The following is a 20,068-nucleotide window of genomic DNA, read 5'->3' as shown; positions in this document are numbered from 1 at the left end:
TGGCCATGTAAAAAACAAATAAATAAAAAATCTCAAGGCGTCAGAGACAAACCCAGGAGATGAAGACAAAGATTGGAGGATCATTTGAAATCAATGTAGTGAAAGTATGCACACACAGGAGGTTTTCACTAAATTGTTAAAGTAAAAATTCTGTTCTTACCTGTTCTAATTTGGACCGATTGCTTTCAAGACCCGCTGCACAGCTATCATACTGGGATTTCTTTTCCTCACATTCCTGAGTTAGTTCCTAGTGTGAAAAGAGCAAACGACCGAACAAGTGAAAAACTAAGACCTAAAATGTGGCTCTGAGACAATGCATGTCCTTGTCAGTCTTGTAACTTAACTCTAAGCTTCTTGGCATACTTAAGAGTTATTTATACAACAATCAGACATTTGAGAGTTATGACAGATGAAAGTGCTGATAAAAATAATAGCTACCATGTATTAAGCTGTTTGCCAGGCTCTTTGTTAGGAACTAGGGACACAACAGTGAAAAAAAACAGCCCAAAATCCTTTCCCTCGAGTAACATTCAGAAGTAAACAGACCACTGAGTGCAACGACGGGCATATACAAAGTGGTATAGGCACACACTGGACTCTCAGAGGACCTCATCCAGGCTTGGGGGTCAACTGGAAGAGCTTCTTGGAGAAACTGATATCTAAATTGAGGGATGAAGGATTAGGAATAACTAGTCAGGAGGAAGGTGGACAAGGGAAGAGAGTGCTCAGAAAACAGGAATACCGTGACCAGGGGAGGAGTGTTCAAAAAAAAAAAAGGTATAAAGCTTAGAAGCTAGAGAAAACAAGAACAATTCATGAATTTACAAGTAGTTTATAATGCTAGAGTGTGTCTGGAAAGTGGTGGGAGAGGAGGCTGAAGAGTTAGGCAGGGACATGATTAAAAGAACTCTGTAAGCAGCACTAGGGTGTTTGAACTTTACCTTTGACATTAAAACTCACAAAACCTCCTCAAGGTATGTATTAATAACTTCACTTAATGCTTGGAGACAGTCCAGGAAGGCCAAGGTCCTTGTCAAAGATTACAGTGCTGGAAAGTCAGGAGTTGAACTCAGGCTATTTGAATAGTTTGAAATTTTCTTCTAATTTTGAATGAGATAATATAAAAGTTGTCTTCTACAAATACCTAGAAAAGCTACAAGTACCTAAAAATGCTTGATAAGTCCAGATCTGGATTTAAAACATCCTTTTATATCTAGATCTGGACTGAACTCTCAAGGATGTAAGAGGAATTACTGCGGCCAGAAACAAAGGACGACACAATGGCTACCTTGGGGAAGGGAGTTGGAGGTGGTCAGTTAGGGTAATGGAATATTAATAAAGCCTTAGGCCTGTGCAGAGTGGGAAGTTAGAACTGATAACCCCATAGTGATCTAAGCTGTTTTTCAAGCTGGGAACTTGTGAGTAAAGGGTTAACATGGGGCTTGGAATGACCCAAGCCAGTCTGAGAAAGACCCTGGTTCACACAGCATTGTTACTTGGAAACAGTGGAGTTAACATAAATGGGGAACATCTGTGTGGAACTGCATCTGGATTGGGATGACTAGTCTAGCACAAAAGACTGGTGGGAAGAAGGGGTGTGGTTTTCACATAGCAAGATAACCTACAGACACCTAGGCTCTTATGGATAACAGTCCTGCATGTCTTAAGTGGGAAAAGGAGCAAGAGGCTGCATACTTAGGTACCAGCTAGCAGCTGGGCTTCCCAATGAAATGAAAGTACTAGATGAAGTTCTTTTATTTTTTGCCTGTGAGTCTAACTGTCACAACGATCAATAAATGGAGCTGTGCTGCTGTAGAAGTGATGGACCATCTGCAGGGGCTTGTTGGAATCTATCATACCTACATGGTCTAAGGACTCCCAAGCAGAGAGCAATTAGCTTCAATCTTATGTTATTCCTACAACAACTGGCAGACCAAATGCAAAACTACTCTGGAGGGACACACCTTCCATCCAAGCTGCTAGAATTCGAGAAAACCCTACAAAAAATAATCTCACAATCCAAAAGTATAAAACATATAAGGAAACAATGTTATAAGTGAGAATCAGAAGACATAAAAAACAGCAGGCCTCTGACAACACCAAATACTGGCAAGGCTGTGGAGGAACAGAAATGCTTATTCATTGCTGGTGGGAATGCAAAATGGCACAGCCATTTTGGAAGACAGTTTGGCAACTTCTTACAAGCCAAACATAAGTTTACCATATGATTCATCAACTGTGCTCCTAGAAATTTATCCACAGGAGTTGGAAATTTATGTCCACACAAAAACCTGCATACAAATGTTTATAGTAGCATTGTTTATAATTACCAAAAATTGAAAGTACTCAAGAGGCCCTTCAGTAGGTGAATGGCTAAACAAATAGTAGCACAGCTGTATGATGGAATATTATTCAGCAATAAAAAGAAATGAGCTATTGATTCACAAAAAGATATGGAGGAGATTTAAAGGTATATTGCTAAGTGAAAGAAGCCAGTCTGAAAAAGCTATATGCTGTATGATTCTAACTATATGATATTCTGGAAAAGGCAAAACTATAGAGACAGCAAAAAAGATCAGCAGTTGTTAAGGGTACAGGGAATGTGTGCAGAGGACAGGTGGGGAATGAACAGGTGGAACACAGGGCATTTTTAGGGCAGTGAAACTATCCTCTATGATGTCATGGTAGTGCACACATGACATTAAGCATTTTCCAAAATCCACAGTACTGTATAACACAAAAAGTAAACCCTAATATAAACTATAGCCATTAGTTATTAATAGTGTATCAATATTTGCTTCAACAGTTGCAACAAATTTATCTCACTAAAACAAAATGTTAATAATAGGGGAGACTGTATGTGTATGCAATGTGTGTGGCATACATAGTAACTCTGTACTTTCTGTATAATTTTTATATAAACCTAAAATCTCTAAAAATAAAGTCTACTATGTAAAAAAGTGAAACAGCTGGAATTCTGGATGCCAGAAATAAAAAAAAATTCATTATAAAATGCTCAAAATAGTTAAAACTATAAAGAAGGAACTGAAAACAAAAGAATTAAAAAGGACACAGTGGGAAAAATAGCCAAAAATGAAAATTATAGACACTGAAATTAAAAATTAAGTGGATGGAATAAACATAACTAGACACAGCCAAGGAGATAATGGCCTACAAAATAGAGCTGAAAAAATTATCTAAAATTCCACACAGGGAGACAAACAAATGAAAAGATAAAAATGAGTGTGGTAGTTAGATTCAGGTGTCAACTTATCCAGGTGAAGGTGCCTAGTTCTATTACTGTGGACATGAGCCAATGGTATGTGAACCTTATCTGTTGCTGATTACATCTTCAGTCGGCTAGGAGGTGTGCCTGCTGCAATGAATGATGTTTGATTTAACTGGCTGGTGCTTAAATGAGAGAGGTCAACGTAGCACAGCCCAAGCAACTCAGTATACCTCATCTCAGCACTCGCAGTTTAGCCCAGGTCTTTGGAGATGCAGAAAGGAATCACCATGGGGAAAGGTGTTGGAACCCAGAGGCCTGGAGAGAAGGCCAGCAGACATTGCCCTGTGCCTTCCCACATAAGAAAGTACCTCAGTTGAAAGTTAGTTGCCTTTCCTCTGAAGAACTATACATTAAAACCCCTTTTACTGAAAGCCGATCTGTCTCTGGTGTGTTGCATTCTGGCAACAAGCAAACTAGAACAGTGAGGTTAGGCAATATGGGAAAGAATAAACATGTTTAGCATACATCTAACAGTAGTTATAGGAAAACAGAGTAGGAAGAATAGGAGAGAGAATATTTGAAGGCATTATGTAGAATTTTCCAGAATTAATGGAAGACATAGAGCATAATTTCCAGCAGAGTAAATAAACTAAGTTCACTTTTAGACACATGATAATGAAATTGGACAACACCAAACATGAAGGTAAACATTTCAAAATCAATTATAGGGAAGACATTACCTAAAAATAAACGATAAGCAAACTGGAGAAAGCCAGTAGATTCCACCATGTTCACCTTGTGCCCTTCCAGTTGAGAGAGAAACATTGAATGTCATCGGCCTTCTTGAACCAAGGACTACTTCCATAAAAGAAAGCAATCCCTGAGCTACACCCATTTGAAAGCAAAGCATTTGTTAAAAAGGATATCTTTCTACTTCCGGAGAAGATGGTGGCTTAGTAAGGTGTGCGTGTCTTAGTTCCTCCTCCAGAACAACTACTAAATAACAAGAAACAGTACAGAACAGCTCCCGGAGCCACAACAGAGACCAGACACACAGTGTACCACAGTCTAGAACAGCTGGACCGGCTACGAGACTCCGCTGCAGTGAGGTCCCCGAGCGGTGCATGCTTCCCCGGGCCGTGGTGGCTGGCGGCCGGCCCCCCTCCCTCCCTCCTTCCCAGTCCGGCTGGGAGACTCGGATCAGCGGTTCCCCAAGCCACGGCGGCCGGCGACCGGAGCCCCACCCACACACACGGCTTCCCAGGCCAGCTGGGAGTCTCGGATCAGCGGTTCTCCAAGCAGCGGTGGCCGGCGCCCCTTCCCCATGCGCGGCTTCCCGGGGGGCTGGGAGCCTCGGATCGGCGGTTCTCCAAGCCGCGGCGGCCAGCGCCCCTCCCCCACAGGTGACTTCCCGGAGGGAAAGGAAAGAGTCTCCAACAGTAGTAGAGACTGAGTCCAACCTAACACCAATAGTGGCATTAATGAACAACTTCTGACTACTAAAAATAGGACCTCAGCTCAGGCGAAACTGATCAAGGTGGAAGTCGCCTATTGGGCTAACTGAAAAAGAGGAAAGGGGGCGAAACAGAGCCTTCTGCGGCTGTTTCTGTGGAAGCTTGGTTGCCTCTGGGCTCAGCGGTGGGATTACACAGGTTGCGACTGCCCCAAACGCAGAGGCGGGCGGCTTTCAGGGCTCTCTACCACCTGAACCTTCCCCGCGGGAGGGGTGAAACACAACTCAGGTGGAATCCCTCTCTCAAGGAATTCAGATCCCAGGACTTCACAATTTGAAGTCATTAAAACCAACCTACAACCTTTCCTCTGTCTCCACCACACACCCAGCAGCCAGGGTCTTCCAAAGTTAAAGGAGCCACAACATGTTTTGCTGGTGAGACCCGCAGACAGACAAGCACCACATACTGGGCAGGATAAGAAAAACAGAGCCCAGAGACTTCACAGGAAGTCTTTCAACCTGCTGGGTCCCACACTCAGGGAAATCTGATTAAATGCCCAGACGCCAGCAAAAAATAACAAATCACACCAGGAAAATTGAAGATATGGCCCAGTCAAAGGAACAAACCAATAGCTCAAATGAGATACAGGAGCTGAGACAACTAATTCTGAATATACGAACAGAAATGGAAAACCTCTTCAAAAACCAAATCAATAAATTGAGGGAGGACATGAAGAAGGCATGGGATGAACAAAAAGAAGAAATAGAAAGTCTGAAAAAAGAAATCACAGAACTTATGGGAATGAAAGATACAGTAGAAGAGATGAAAAAAACAATGGAAACCTACAATGGTAGATTTCAAGAGACAGAGGCAAGAATTAGTGAACTGGAGGATGGAACATCTGAAATCCAAAAAGAAACAGAAACTATAGGGAAAAGAATGGAAAAATTTGAGCAGGGGCTCAGGGAATTGAATGATAATATGAAGCACACAAATATACGTGTTGTGGGTGTCCCAGAAGGAGAAGAGAAGGGAAAAGGAGGAGAAAAACTAATGGAAGAAATTATCACTGAAAATTTCCCAACTCTTATGAAAGACCTAAATTTGCAGATCCAAGAAGTGCAGCGCACCCCAAAGAGAATAGACCCAAATAGGCATTCTCCAAGACACTTACTAGTTAGAATGTCAGAGGTCAAAGAGAAAGAGAGGATCTTGAAAGCAGCAAGAGAAAAACAATCTGTCACATACAAGGGAAACCCAATAAGACTATGTGTAGATTTCTCAGCAGAAACCATGGAAGCTAGAAGACAGTGGGATGATATATTTAAATTACTAAAAGAGAAAAACTGCCACCAAGACTCCTATATCCAGCAAAATTGTCCTTCAAAAATGAAGGAGAAATTAAAACATTTATAGACAAAAAGTCACTGAGAGAATTTGTGACCAAGAGACCAGCTCTGCAAGAAATACTAAAGGGAGCATTAGAGTCAGATACGAAAAGACAGAAGAGAGAGGTATGGAGAAGAGTGTAGAAAGAAGGAAAATCAGATATGATATATATAATACAAAAGGCAAAATGGTAGAGGAAAGTATTACCCAAACAGTAATAACACTAAATCAAAATCAAAAGACATAGACTGGCAGAATGGATTAAAAAACAGGATCCTTCTATATGCTGTCTACAGGAAACACATCTTAGACCCAAAGATAAACATAGGTTGAAAGTGAAAGGTTGGGAAAAGATATTTCATGCAAATAACAACCAGAAAAGAGTAGGAGTAGCTATACTAATATCCAACAAATTAGACTTCAAATGTAAAACAGTTAAAAGAGACAAAGAAGGATACTATCTACTAATAAAAAGAACAATTCAACAAGAAGACATAACAATCATAAATATTTACGCACCGAATCAGAATGCCCCAAAATACGTGAGGAATACACTGCAATTACTGAAAAGGGAAATAGACACATCTACCATAATAGATGGAGACTTCAATTCACCACTCTCATCAATGGACAGGACATCTAGACAGAGGAGCAATAAAGAAACAGAGAATTTGAATATTACAATAAATGAGCTAGACTTAACAGACATTTATAGGACATTACACCCCACAACAGCAGGATACACCTTTTCTCAAGTGCTCATGGATCATTCTCAAAGATAGACCATATGCTGGGTCACAAAGCAAGTCTTAACAAATTTAAAAAGATTGAAATCATACACAACACTTTGTCGGATCATAAAGGAATGAAGTTGGAAATCAATAATAGGTGGAGTGCCAGAAAATTCACAAATACGTGGAGGCTCAACAACACACTCTAAAACAACGAGTGGGTCAAGGAAGAAATTACAAGAGAAATTAGTAAATATCTCAAGGCGAATGAAAATGAAAACACAACATATCAAAACCTATGGGATGCAGCAAAGGCAGTGCTAAGAGGGAAATTTAGTGCCCTAAATGCCTATATCAAAAAAGAAGAAAGGGCAAAAATTTGGGAATTAACTGCCCACTTGGAAGAACTGGAGAAAGAACAGCAAACTAACCCCAAAGCAAGCAAAAGGGAAAAAATAACAAAGATTAGAGCAGAAATAAATGAAATTGAAAACATGAAAACAATAGAGAAAATCAATAAGACCAGAAGTTGGTTCTATGAGAAAATCAACAAGATTGATGGGCCCTTAGCAAGATTGACAAAAAGAAGAGAGAGGACTCAAATAAATAAGATCAGAAATGGAAGAGGAGACATAACCACTGACATCACAGAAATAAAGGAGGTAATAACAGGATACTATGAACAACTTTACGCTAATAAATACAACAATGTAGATGAAATGGACAAGTTCCTAGAAAAGCATGAACAACCAACTTTGACTCAAGAAGAAATAGATGACCTCAACAAACCAATCACAAGTAAAGAAATTGAATTGGTCATTCAAAAACTTCCCAAAAAGAGAAGTCCAGGACCAGACGGCTTCACATGTGAATTCTACCAGACATTCCAGAAAGAATTAGTACCAACTCTCCTCAAACTCTTCAAAAAAATTGAAGTGGAGGGAAAGCTACCTAATTCATTCTATGAAGCCAACATCACCCTCATACCAAAACCAGGCAAAGATATTACAAAAAAAGAAAACTACAGACCAATCTCTCTAATGAATATAGATGCAAAAATCCTCAACAAAATTCTAGCAAATCGAATCCAGCAACACATTAAAAGAATTTACATCATGACCAAGTAGGATTCATCCCAGGTATGCAAGGATGGTTCAACATAAGAAAATCAATTAATGTAATACACCATATCAACAAATCAAAGCAGAAAAATCACATGATCATCTCAATTGATGCAGAGAAGGCATTTGACAAGATTCAACATCCTTTCCTGCTGAAAACACTTCAAAGGATAGGAATACAAGGGAACTTCCTTGAAATGATAGAGGGAATATATGAAAAACCCACAGCTAATATCATCCTCAATAGGGAAAAACTGAAAACTTTCCGCCTAAGATCAGGAACAAGACAAGGATGTCCATTATCACCACTGCTATTCAATATCGTGTTGGAGGTTCTAGCCAGAGCAATTAGACAAGAAAAAGAAATACAAGGCATCAAAATTGGAAAGGAAGAAGTAAAACCATCACTGTTTGCAGACGATATGATACTATACGTCGAAAACCCAGAAAAATCCACAACAAAACTACTAGAGCTAACAAATGAGTACAGCAAAGTAGCAGGTTACAAGATCAACGTTCAAAAATCTGTAGTGTTTCTATATACTAACAATGAACAAGCTGAGGGGGAAATCAAGAAACGAATTTCATTTACAATTGCAACTAAAAGAATAAAATACTTAGGAATAAATTTAACTAAAGAGACAAAAGACCTATACAAAGAAAACTACAAAAAACTGTTAAAAGAAATTACAGAAGACCTAAATAGATGGAAGGGCATACCGTGTTCATGGATTGGAAGACTAAATATAGTTAAGATGTCAATTCTACCTAAATTGATTTACAGATTCAATGCAATACCAATCAAAATCCCAACAACTTATTTTTCAGAAATAGAAAAACCAATAAGCAAATTTATCTGGAAGGACAGGGTGCCCCAAATTGCTAAAAGTATCTCGAGGAAAAAAAACGAAGCTGGAGGTCTCACGCTGCCGGACTTTAAGGCATATTATGAAGCCACAGTGGTCAAAACAGCATGGTATTGGCATAAAGATAGATATATCGACCAATGGAATCAAATAGAGTGCTCAGATATAGACCCTCTCATCTATGGACATTTGATCTTTGATAAGGCAGTCAAGCCAACTCACCTGGGACAGAACAGTCTCTTCAATAAATGGTGCCTAGAGAACTGGATATTCATATGCAAAAGAATGAAAGAGGACCCGTATCTCACACCCTATACAAAAGTTAACTCAAAATGGATCAAAGATCTAAACATTAGGTCTAAGATCATAAAACAGTTAGAGGAAAATGTAGGGAGATATCTTATGAAACTTACAATTGGAGGCGGTTTTATGGACCTTAAACCTAAAGCAAGAGCACTGAAGAAATAAATAAATGGGAACTTTTCAAAATTAAACACTTTTGTGCATCAAAGAATTTCAAGATAGTAGAAAGACAGTCTACACAAATATTTGGAGATGACATATCAGATAAATATTTGGAAATGACATATCAGATAAAGGTCTAGTATCCAGAATTTATAAAGAGATTGTTCAACTCAACAACAAAAAGACAGCCAACCCAATTACAAAATGGGAAAAAGACTTGAACAGACACTTCTCAGAAGAGGAAATACAAATGGCCAAAAGGCACGTGAAGAGATGCTCAATGTCCCTGGCCGTTAGAGAAATGCAAATCAAAACCACAATGAGATATCATCTCACACCCACTGGAATGGCCATTATCAACAAAACAAAAAATGACAAGTGCTGGAGAGGATGCGGAGAAAGAGGCACACTTATCCACTGTTGGTGGGAATGTCAAATGGTGCAACCACTGTGGAAGGCAGTTTGGCGGTTCCTCAAAAAGCTGAATATAGAATTGCCATATGACCCAGCAATACCATTGCTAGGTATCTACTCAAAGGACTTAAGGGCAAAGACAAACAGACATTTGCACACCAATGTTTATAGCAGCATTATTTACAATTGCAAAGAGATGGAAACAGCCAAAATGTCCATCAACAGACTAGTGGCTAAACAAACTGTGGTATATACATATGATGGAATATTATGCAGCTTTAAGACAGAATAAACTTATGAAGCATGTAATAACATGGATTGACCTAGAGAATGTTATGCTGAGTGAGACTAGCCAAAAACTAAAGGACAAACACTGTATGGTCCCATTGATGTGAACCAACATTAGAGAATAAACTTGGAATATGTCACTGGTAACAGAGACCATCAGGAGTTAGAAATAGAGTAAGATAGTGGGTAATTGGAGCTGAAGGGATACAGACTGTGCAACAGGGCTGAATATAAAAACTCAAAAATGGACAGCACAATACTACCTAATTGTAATGTAATTATGTTAAAACAGTGAATGAAGCTGCATCTGAGCTATAGTTTTTTTTGTATTTTTTTTCTGTTTTTTTATATATATTTTTCGTATTTTTTATTTTTATTTTTTTCTCTATATTATCATTTTATTTCTTTTTCTTTTGTCTTGCTATTTCTTTTTCTAAATTAATGAAAATGTACTAAGAAATGATGATCATACATCTATGTGATGATATTAAGAATCACTGATTGCATATGTAGAATGGAATGATTTCTAAATGTTGTGTTAGTTAATTTAAAAAAAAAAAAAGATAAGCAAACTAATAGCACATAAGAAAAGAAACCAGAAAGTGATGAAAATATTTTTGACCAAGCCAGTATTTAAGAAAAACATTTCAAAAGACAGTTACTTGTAGTAATGATTCTTCATTGAGAGAACGACCAAAAGAAGACAAAATAAGGAAACTGAATATCAGGAAGAAGAAAACTGAATCCAGAAGGAAAGAATAAAATATAAGCAATGGTAAGCAAAAGAACTGTCAAATATGCAGATAAATATACACAAGAAATGGTTGCATAAAATATTAATTATAAAAAATACAATTAATGCAAACTAAGGTCTATAGCTAACATAACACTGTAATATTTTTTCACTAATTGTAACAAAGATACTATACCAAAGCCAAATGTCAATCATAGGGAGATATATGGGGTAAGGGATTTTTTTTTTCCAGAAGAAATGAAAATGTTCTCATATTGACTGTGGTGTTGAAAAGCATATCTACAAGATTATGCCAAGAGCCACGGATTACACATTTAGGGTAGATTGTATGGTGGATGAATAAAACTGTTTAAATTTAAAAAATAGTAATAATAATAGTAACAATGACCATGACAACTTCTTTTAGAGATATAGAAATAAGATGGAAATAAAATACCAAAGGATAACAATACACACGCAAGGTAGCAATGTATTAAATTACTCTAAGGTTTCTGTATTGCTTGGAAGATACTGATTAACTTTAGGTTTTGTTAAATTAATAATATATGTTAAAATTTTAAAAGCAACCAATATAGGAAAAGAAATAGAACATAGAAAAGGAAACAAAGGGCACAAAGAGGATAAAAAATATGATTGGTGTAACGGAAGGAAGAAAAGGAGAAAAGAAGCAAAGAAAAAGTAAATAGGATGTACAAAATAGAAGTAAAACTAAATGTAGTTATAATCACAGTAAATGTAAATGGCACTAAATTCAACAATTAAAAGAGATTGGGGGTTCAAGGGTAGTTCAGTGGTAGAATTCTCACTTGCCACGTGGGAGACCAGGGTTTGATTCCTGGCCCATGCACTTCCCCACTCCCCCAAAATTCAACAAACAATGCTGCAATAACGGGATAGTCACATGGAAAAAGAATGAAATGTGACCCCCACCGTACAGCATATGAAAAAAAACAAAGCCAGAGATTCTCAGATTGGATTAAAACACCACATCTACATAAAATCCACCTATATGCCATTCATGAGACATATCTAAAATTAATAACACAGAAAGCTGAAAGTAAACAAAAATATAAAGATATACAGGAAACACTAATCATAAGAAAGCTGACACACCTACATTAATATGAGACAAAACAGACTCCTAGACAAAAAAATTACAAGGAATAAGGAGAGTCAAGAAATAAAAATTAAAATGAATAAAAATAATAAAGTATAAGAGACTTGATTTGCTGATTATATATGGTGAATCCCACACTCAACATTAATAGAATACCCATTCTTTTCAAGAACACTTGGAACATTTAAAGAAATAGTTCAAATAACTAGTGTACAAAACTCTCCACAAACACCAATTAACCTATGTTACATACAACACAATACAATGAAATTAAGTTAGTTATCACTTTCAAAAGATAACCCAAAATCCCTATACATTCTGAAATTTAAAACATACTTTAAATAATTCATGAAGAAATAATAGAGGAAATGAGAAAAAATTTTAATTATTATTAATAAAGCGCTATATATTGAAACTTGAGACATGTAGTTAAATAATACATGGAAGAAATTTTGAGTCTTAAGTCCTTATTTGGAAAGGAAGAAAGACTGAAAAGAAAAAAATTAATGGATTAAATGTTCAACTCCAGAGTAGCAAAGTAACAATGATCTAAACCCACAATGTAGAAAGGTGAAAATAATGATGAAAAGAGCAGAAATCAAGAAAATTGAGAACCAAGAAACAGTGGAGGCTCAAGAAAATTCAATATCAAATCTTTGAAAAGACTAATAAAATAAACTGCTAGGTAGTAATAGGATAATTGTAAAAATATGTTTTCATCAATTGTAACAAATGTTCCACACCAGTGCAAGGTGTTAATAATACAGTAGCATATGGAAATCTTGTATTTTATGCATGATTATTCTGTAAATCTACAACTTCTCTAATAAAATAAAAAATTAAAACAACAAGAACAAAAATAGACTGCTGGAAAGAAAGAAGAAAAAGAGAGAGATGTATAAAGACACATGAAAAATGGGTTGCTCATAATATCGTCAGATTAAAAAAGATAGTAACAATATTATAAACAACTTTGTGCCAATATGTTTGATAACACAGATAATATGAACAATTAGAGAACTATAACTTATTAATAGATTCAAGAAAAAAGAGTATTCTAACAGAAGTACAACCATTAAAGAAACTGAAGTAGTAATTTAAATCTATCCCCCCTACTTCACCCAAACACAAACCCAAAATAAACACACCAAGTTCAAATGCTATATCTAGTCAGTTCTAGAAAATACTGATGAAACTTGTGATTCTAATATTACACAAAATATGTTAAAATAGAAAAAGAAGGACTGCTCTGAAGATTCCTCTTATAAAACTAGCAAAATCTTGATATCAAAACCAGATATCAAAACCAGATAACAAAATGAAAAACTTATAAACACTGATGTAAGAAATCCTAAATAAATTGACAAATCATCCCCAGAAATGTGTTAAAATACACGCACACAGAATAACCCCAAGTGGAGTTACACCAAGGATGTAAGGATGATTTAATGTTAGAAAAATCTATTGTACCTAATCTCTTTAACAAACTGAAGGAGAAAAATCACATGACCTTAAAAGTTACAATAAATCTATTTGATAAATCAACAACAATTCATGATACAAACTTAACAAAAGAGAAATAGAAGTTAACTTTAACCAGATTAAAGGTATTTACAAAAATCCTATAGCAGTAGGGCAGTGGTTTTTGAAATATGGATTGTGTTTTATTTAAAAGATTGTGAAAGCTGTACAGTGGGATGAGATCAGCATTAAAAAAATTGATTGGAATGGAAAATAAAAGAAGTGCATAGCATATCCTAAGGGCAAATATTATTTTGGAAGTTACATTTTTACAGTGCATTGGGCTACACTGCAAAAAGGACTTCTTACTGAGAGGTGTACTCAAAGAAATTAAAAAATATTATACTAGAGGGTTTGGGTTTGAATAGGGCAGTTTAAAGTCAGAATTTCCCCTCCTCTTTCTTAGAAATTATCAAACAGCAACAAGTTTGGGGTTGTAAGGGTAAATTCAGTGGTAGAATTCTTGCCTGCCATGCGGGAGACCCGGGTTGGATTCCCAGTCCATTCACTTTTCCCAAAACTAACAAACAAGCAAAACAAACAAACAAACAAACAAAAACATTCAACAAATGGTGGAGCAATAATGGGATACTCACATGGAAAAATCATGAAATGTGACCCCGCCATACAGCATACAAAAAAACAGCAACAAGTAGAATAAGAAACAAAACACATACTCCACTGTCAGCGAAATTAAGAGACAGATAAGATCCAGACCTCAAAACACATAGAAGACTTGGTGCTAGGCAGGGAACACAATAAGAAGTGGAGGAGAAACACTGAAAGATAAAAGACAATGGGTGCAGATTTTCAGCAAAACGTATACTTCTTTAAGATGAGGATCCCTCTCTGAGGAGCAAAGCCTATTACCCTGGTTCATAACAGCTGGAATGGGGTACGCTGGCTCGCAGCAGGAGTTTCCCTGGACCTGCTGTGGCTGTGAGTAATAGAAGAGTCAGAACTAAATGAGGAATCATGCAGAAAAGCCAAATTTTCAGGGAGCAGTGACAGCCACGTAGTAGAGAGCCTTTGCACTGTAGAAAAACCTCACAACTGCCTGTCCCTAATGGCTGAGGAGAAGTAAAGATAAACAACATAAACCCTGGATCATAAAAAAATTCCAGTCAGCCTGGGTAAGGTCTGGCCCATTCTATAATAGCTGGTCCAGGAAAATCTTCCTTTAATGATGGAAAGTCGACAGGGGTGGGGATGGGGGAAAGTAACAAGCACAGGACATATACAAAGAAAAAAAAAGGAAGAAAGGAAAACAAAAATCAAATGCCAAATAAAAGTGATGTCACATGGCAGATGAAACCTGTGACCAGGGACAGAAGTTGCTGCGTATGTGCTGAGTATGTGTTCACCTCTACAAAATAATGTCCAACTATCTTCTAAAGTAGCTATACCCTTGCCAGCAAAATATAAGATATCCTGTTGGTTTATGTCTTTTCCAACACTTAGTATTGTCAAACTTTTTAGTTTTTTCCCAAGAGACATTACACAAATTTTTACTGCGGTGCTGTTCAGTAGTAGGAAAAATCTGGAAATAACCCATGGGCCATTTAGCAAGTAGAAGGATGTGTTGGTTTAAAAATGCTATGTATCCCAGAAAAACCATGTTCTCTTAATTCTCATTCAATATTGTTTAGAGTGGAACCCTTTGACTAGATTGTTTCTATGGAGATGTGATCCACTCATTCAAGGTGGAGTTACTTACTGGAGTCCTTTAAGAAGAAGCCATTTAAACAGAGTTGACAGAGACAACAAAAGACCCAGATGTTGAAAGATGCAAAATGAAAATGCCTCCAGGGGAAGCTGTTTGAAATCAAGAGCCACAGGACCAGAAGACTTCAGCCGCCTGCCTTCCCAGCTGAGAGAGGTGTTCTGGAGCCATTCTTGAGTCAAGGAATCTTTCCATGGATGCCTTAGTTTGGACATTTTTATGGCCTTAGAACTGTAAACTTCCAAGTTAATAAATTCCATTCTGTGTTGGTTTGAAAGTATTATGAACCCTAAAAATTCCATATTTAAATCCTGATCTAATCTTGTGGAGGCAGCTGTTTCTTTAATCTTAATTCAGTAAGGTAGGTTGGAAACTTTCGATTAGATTATTTCCATGTAGATGTGACTCCACCCCTTCCAGGTGGGTCTTGATTAGATTACTGGAATCCTGTGAAAGATGAAACATTTTGGAGAGAGTCAGAAATGACAGAAGCCTAAGAGCTGACAGAAACTTCACAGCAGAGCTGACACTGATGTGGACATGTGGAAAACAGAGACACAGATGTTTGGAGATGCTTGGAGCCCAGAAGACATTGCCATGAAGTATTAAGCAAGCCAGAATCTCCAGAGAGCCAAGGGAAGCCAAGAGATGAAGGCCAGCCCTGGAGAAGTAAAGTGAAAAACCTCCAGAGGAACAGAGGCTGAAAGCAAGAGGGAGCCTAGGAGCAAGGGACCGGCAGATGCCAGCCATGTGACTTCCCAGCTGACAGCTGTTCCAGACAGTATCAGCCTTTCTTGAGTAAAGGTAATATCTTCTTAGTGCCTTAATTTAGACACATTCACTTCCTTAGAACTGTAAACTTGTAACTTATTAAATTCCCCTTTTTAAAAGCCACTCCAGTTCTGGTATATTGTATTGCGGCAGCTGACAAACTAACACCCCTTCATAAAAGCCAACCCATTTTTGGTATACTGCATTCTGGCAGCATTTAAAAAACCAAAACAAAGGACAAATAAATCCTGCTATATTCACATAATGCAATCATATACAACAGTAAAAATGAATGAATTATTGCTACTGAAAAATATGTGGACAAATCCCAGTAACATATTATGTGAGAAAAAGGACAATCCAGGAGATTCACATAGCATAATATACATTTTATAGATTCAAATACTACTAAAACTAAACAATATAGTATGTGAAAGTTATAGAAATAATACATTTTATTCAATTAAGAAAGCTTAACTTTCTTAAAGCAAGGGAGACTTCCGGGTCAAGATGGCGGCTTAACAACGTGTACATTTTAGTTCCTCCTCCAGAACAACTACTAAATAACCAGAAACAGTACAGAACAGCTCCTGGAGCCATGACAGTGACCAGACACACAGCGTACCCCAGTCTGGACCAGCTGGACCGGCTGTGAGCATGTGAGCACCCCCCAGAACCGTGAGTTCCCAAAGCTGTGGCAGCCAGCACCCCTCCCCCACAGGCTGCTTCCCAGAGGGGAAAGGAAAGGACTTTACCAGCAGCAGGGACTGGGCACAATCAAACGCCAATTGTGGAACTAATTAACAAATTCTGACTACTAAAAATAGGCCCTCAGCTTAGGTGAACCTGATCAAAGCGGAGGTTGCTCACTTTTGCTCCGGCGCCAAGGGGGCAGGACAGACAGAAAAAGGGGGGAAAAAAAAGAAGGAAACAGAGGTTTTTGTAGCTGTGTATCTACAAAGGCTTAACTGCCTCTGGTTACAGAGGCAGAACTTTTCAGGCTGCAACTGCCCCAGGCATAGGCAGAAGTAAACTCTTTTGGGGGCTTATCTGGAGCTTGTGCCTTCCCCAGGGGAGGGGTGAAGCCCCACCCAGGTGGAATTCCTCCATCAAGGAATTCAGACACCAGGGCTTGGTAATTTGAAGCCATTAAAACCAGCCTACAATCTCTCCTCTGTCTCCACCATGCCCCCAGCAGGGAGAGTCTGCCAAAGTTAAAGGTACTGCATCATCTTATGCTGGTGGGATCTGCAGTCAGACAAGTGTCACATACTGGGCAGGTTAAGAAAAACAGAGTCCAGAGACTTCACAGGAAAGTCTTTCAACCTGCTGGGTCTCACCCTCAGGGAAAACAGATGCAGGTGTCTCCTTCACCCTAATAGGAGGCCAGTTTGGTCTGGGAAAATCTGGCTGTGGTCTATAATATCTAAGTAGACCCTCCTAAGTGTGTGTGGGTGAAAAGGCACCACACAAGCAAGGCAAGAAACAAGAAAACAAGAACTGAAAAATTCTCCTCTGTTAAAAAAATTTAAGCTAAAGGTCCAGATAAAGCTGAACGGAATGTCAAAGAACAGATAGACAACAAATTCATCCAGCAAGAAAACCCTGGGTAAAAGAAGTGAAAGCAATCTCCAGAATAAACTAATTAAGATCATTAAATGTCTAGACGCCAGCAAAAAATAACAGATCACACTAGGAAAATTGAAGATATGGCCCAGTCAAAGGAACAAACCAACAATTCAAATGACATACAGGAGCTGAAACAATAATTCAGAATATACGAACAGACATGGAAAACCTCATCAAAAACCAAATCAATGAATTGAGGGAGGATATAAAGAAGGCAAGGAAAGAACAAAAAGAAGAAACTGAAAGTCCGAAAAAACAAATCACAGAACTTATGGGAATGAAAGACACAGCAGAAGAGATGAAAAAAACAATGGGAACCTACAAAAGTAGATTTCGAGAGACAGAACATAGGATTTCTGAACTGAAGGACGGAATATCTGAAATCCGACAAGAAACAGAAACTATAGGGGAAAAAATGGAAAAATATGACCAGGGACTCAGGGAATTGAAAGACAGTATGAAGCGCACAAATATACGTGTTGTGGGTGTCCCAGAAGGAGAAGAGAAGGGAAAAGGAGGAGAAAAACTAATGGAGGAAATTATCACTGAAAATTTCCCAACGCTTATGAAAGACTTAAAATTACAGATCCAAGAAGTGCAGCGTATCCCAAAGAGACTAGATTCAAATAGACATACTCCAAGACATTTAATAATCAGAATGTCAGAGGTCAAAGAGAAAGAGAGGATCTTGAAAGCAGCAAGAGAAAAGCAAGCCATCACATACAGGGAAGCCCAATAAGACTATGCACAGATCTCTCAGCAGAAACCATGGAGGCGAGAAGACAGTGGGATAATATATTTAAATTATTAAAAGAGAAAAACTGCCAACCAAGAATTCTATATCCAGCAAAATTGTCCTTCAAAAATGAGGGAGAAATTAAAACATTTTCAGACAAAAAATCACTGAGAGAATTTGTGACCAAGAGACCAGCTCTGCAAGAAATATTAAAGGGAACACTAGAGACAGATACGAAGACAGAAGAGAGAATTGTGGAGAACAGTGTAGAAAGGAAGACTATGAGTAAAGGTAAAAAGAAGGAAAATTAGATAGGACATATAAAATCCAGAAGGCAAAATAGTAGAAGAAAATACTACCCATGCAGTAATAGCACTGAATGTTAATGGATTAAACTCTCCAATCAAAAGACATAGTCTGGCAGAATGGATTAAAAAACAAGACCCATCTATATGCTATCTCTACTCAAAGGACACGAGGCCAAGGACACAAATGGACATTTACACACCAATGTTTATAGTAGCATTATTAACAATTACCAAGAGATGGAAACAGCCAAAATGTCCATCAACAGACAGTTGGCTAAACAAACTGTGACATTTAAATAAAATGGAATATTATGCAGCTGTAAGACAGAATAAAGTTATGAAGTATGTAACAACATGAATGGACCTTAAGGACATTATGCTGAGTGTGATTAGCCAGAAACAAAGGGACAAATACTGTAGGTCTCACTGATATGAACTGACATTAGTGGATAAACTTGGAATATTTCCTTGGTAACAGAGACCATCAGGAGATAGAAATAGGGTAAGATATTGCATAATTGGAACTGAAGGGATACAGATTGCGCAACAGGACTGAATATAAAAACTCAGAAATGGACAGCACAATATAACCTAACTGTAATACAATTATGTTAAAACACTGAATGAAGCTGCATATGAGAATGATAGAGGGAGGAGGGCTGGGGCATAAATGAAATCACAAAGACAGATAGATGATAAAGATTGAAATGGTATAATCTAGGAATGCCTAGAGGATATAATGATAGTGACTAAATGTACAAATTTAAAAAACGATTTTGCATGAGGAAGAACAAAAGAATATCATTACTGCAGTGTGCTGAAAATAGATGGTACTTAATATTTTAAAATTTCAACTAATGTGTGAGACTAAAGCAAAAAATGTTTATTTGGTACAAATCTATACTTTGACTAGTGCATCTCCTAATATAACTTATGTAGATAGTTGACTGAACACCTTAAGTACATGGAACTTTGTATAGGGCATGAGATTGTGTTGGTTTGTCCAGGTGATCCCCTGATGAATCCCAGAGCGATTTGATCAGTGAGTGGAAGAGTATTTGCAAAGTCCCCTTCGGGGAATGGTGAGAACGGGGGAAAACTCAATTTCTCCAAGTTGAATTCTTGATATTCTCACAAGCAGTGTAGACAATCAAAGCTATAGGCTGAGCCCCCAGTCTTGGGGTTCGTTCATATGAAACTTAACCCCACAGGGGATAGGTCAAGCCTACTTAATATTAAGCCTAAGAGTCACCCCCAAGAGAATCTCTTTTGTTGCTCAGATGTGGCCTCTCTCTCCAGCCAACACAGCAAGCAGACTCACCACCCTCCCCCTGTCTACGTGGGACATGACTACCAGGGGTGAGGATCTTCCTGGTGGCGTGGGACAGAAATCCCAGAATGAGCTGAGATTCAGCATCAAGGGATTGAGAAAAACTCTAGAATGAGCTGAGACCCAGCATCAAGGGATTGAGAAAACCTTCTCCACCAAAAGGGGGAAGAATGAAATGAGACAAAGTGTCAATGGCTGTGAGATTCCAAACAGAGTCTAGAG

At 37.9% G+C, this 20,068-nt stretch overlaps 1 protein-coding gene across 1 annotated transcript in view; it reads right to left on the bottom strand.

Annotated features, from left to right (window-relative positions):
* IFT81 (intraflagellar transport 81) overlaps positions 1 to 20,068 on the bottom strand; it is a 282,552-nt gene that overhangs the window by 9,753 nt on the left and 252,731 nt on the right. The window contains exon 15 of the mRNA XM_077159822.1: positions 161 to 247. Within this exon, the coding sequence (XP_077015937.1) occupies positions 161 to 247 (87 nt within the window). The remainder of the gene's footprint in view (positions 1 to 160; positions 248 to 20,068) is intronic.

The sequence above is a fragment of the Tamandua tetradactyla genome, chromosome 5 (assembly GCF_023851605.1).
Source record: "Tamandua tetradactyla isolate mTamTet1 chromosome 5, mTamTet1.pri, whole genome shotgun sequence".
NCBI classification, from domain to species: domain Eukaryota; kingdom Metazoa; phylum Chordata; class Mammalia; order Pilosa; family Myrmecophagidae; genus Tamandua; species Tamandua tetradactyla.
This window is presented reverse-complemented; position numbering and strand designations above follow the sequence as displayed.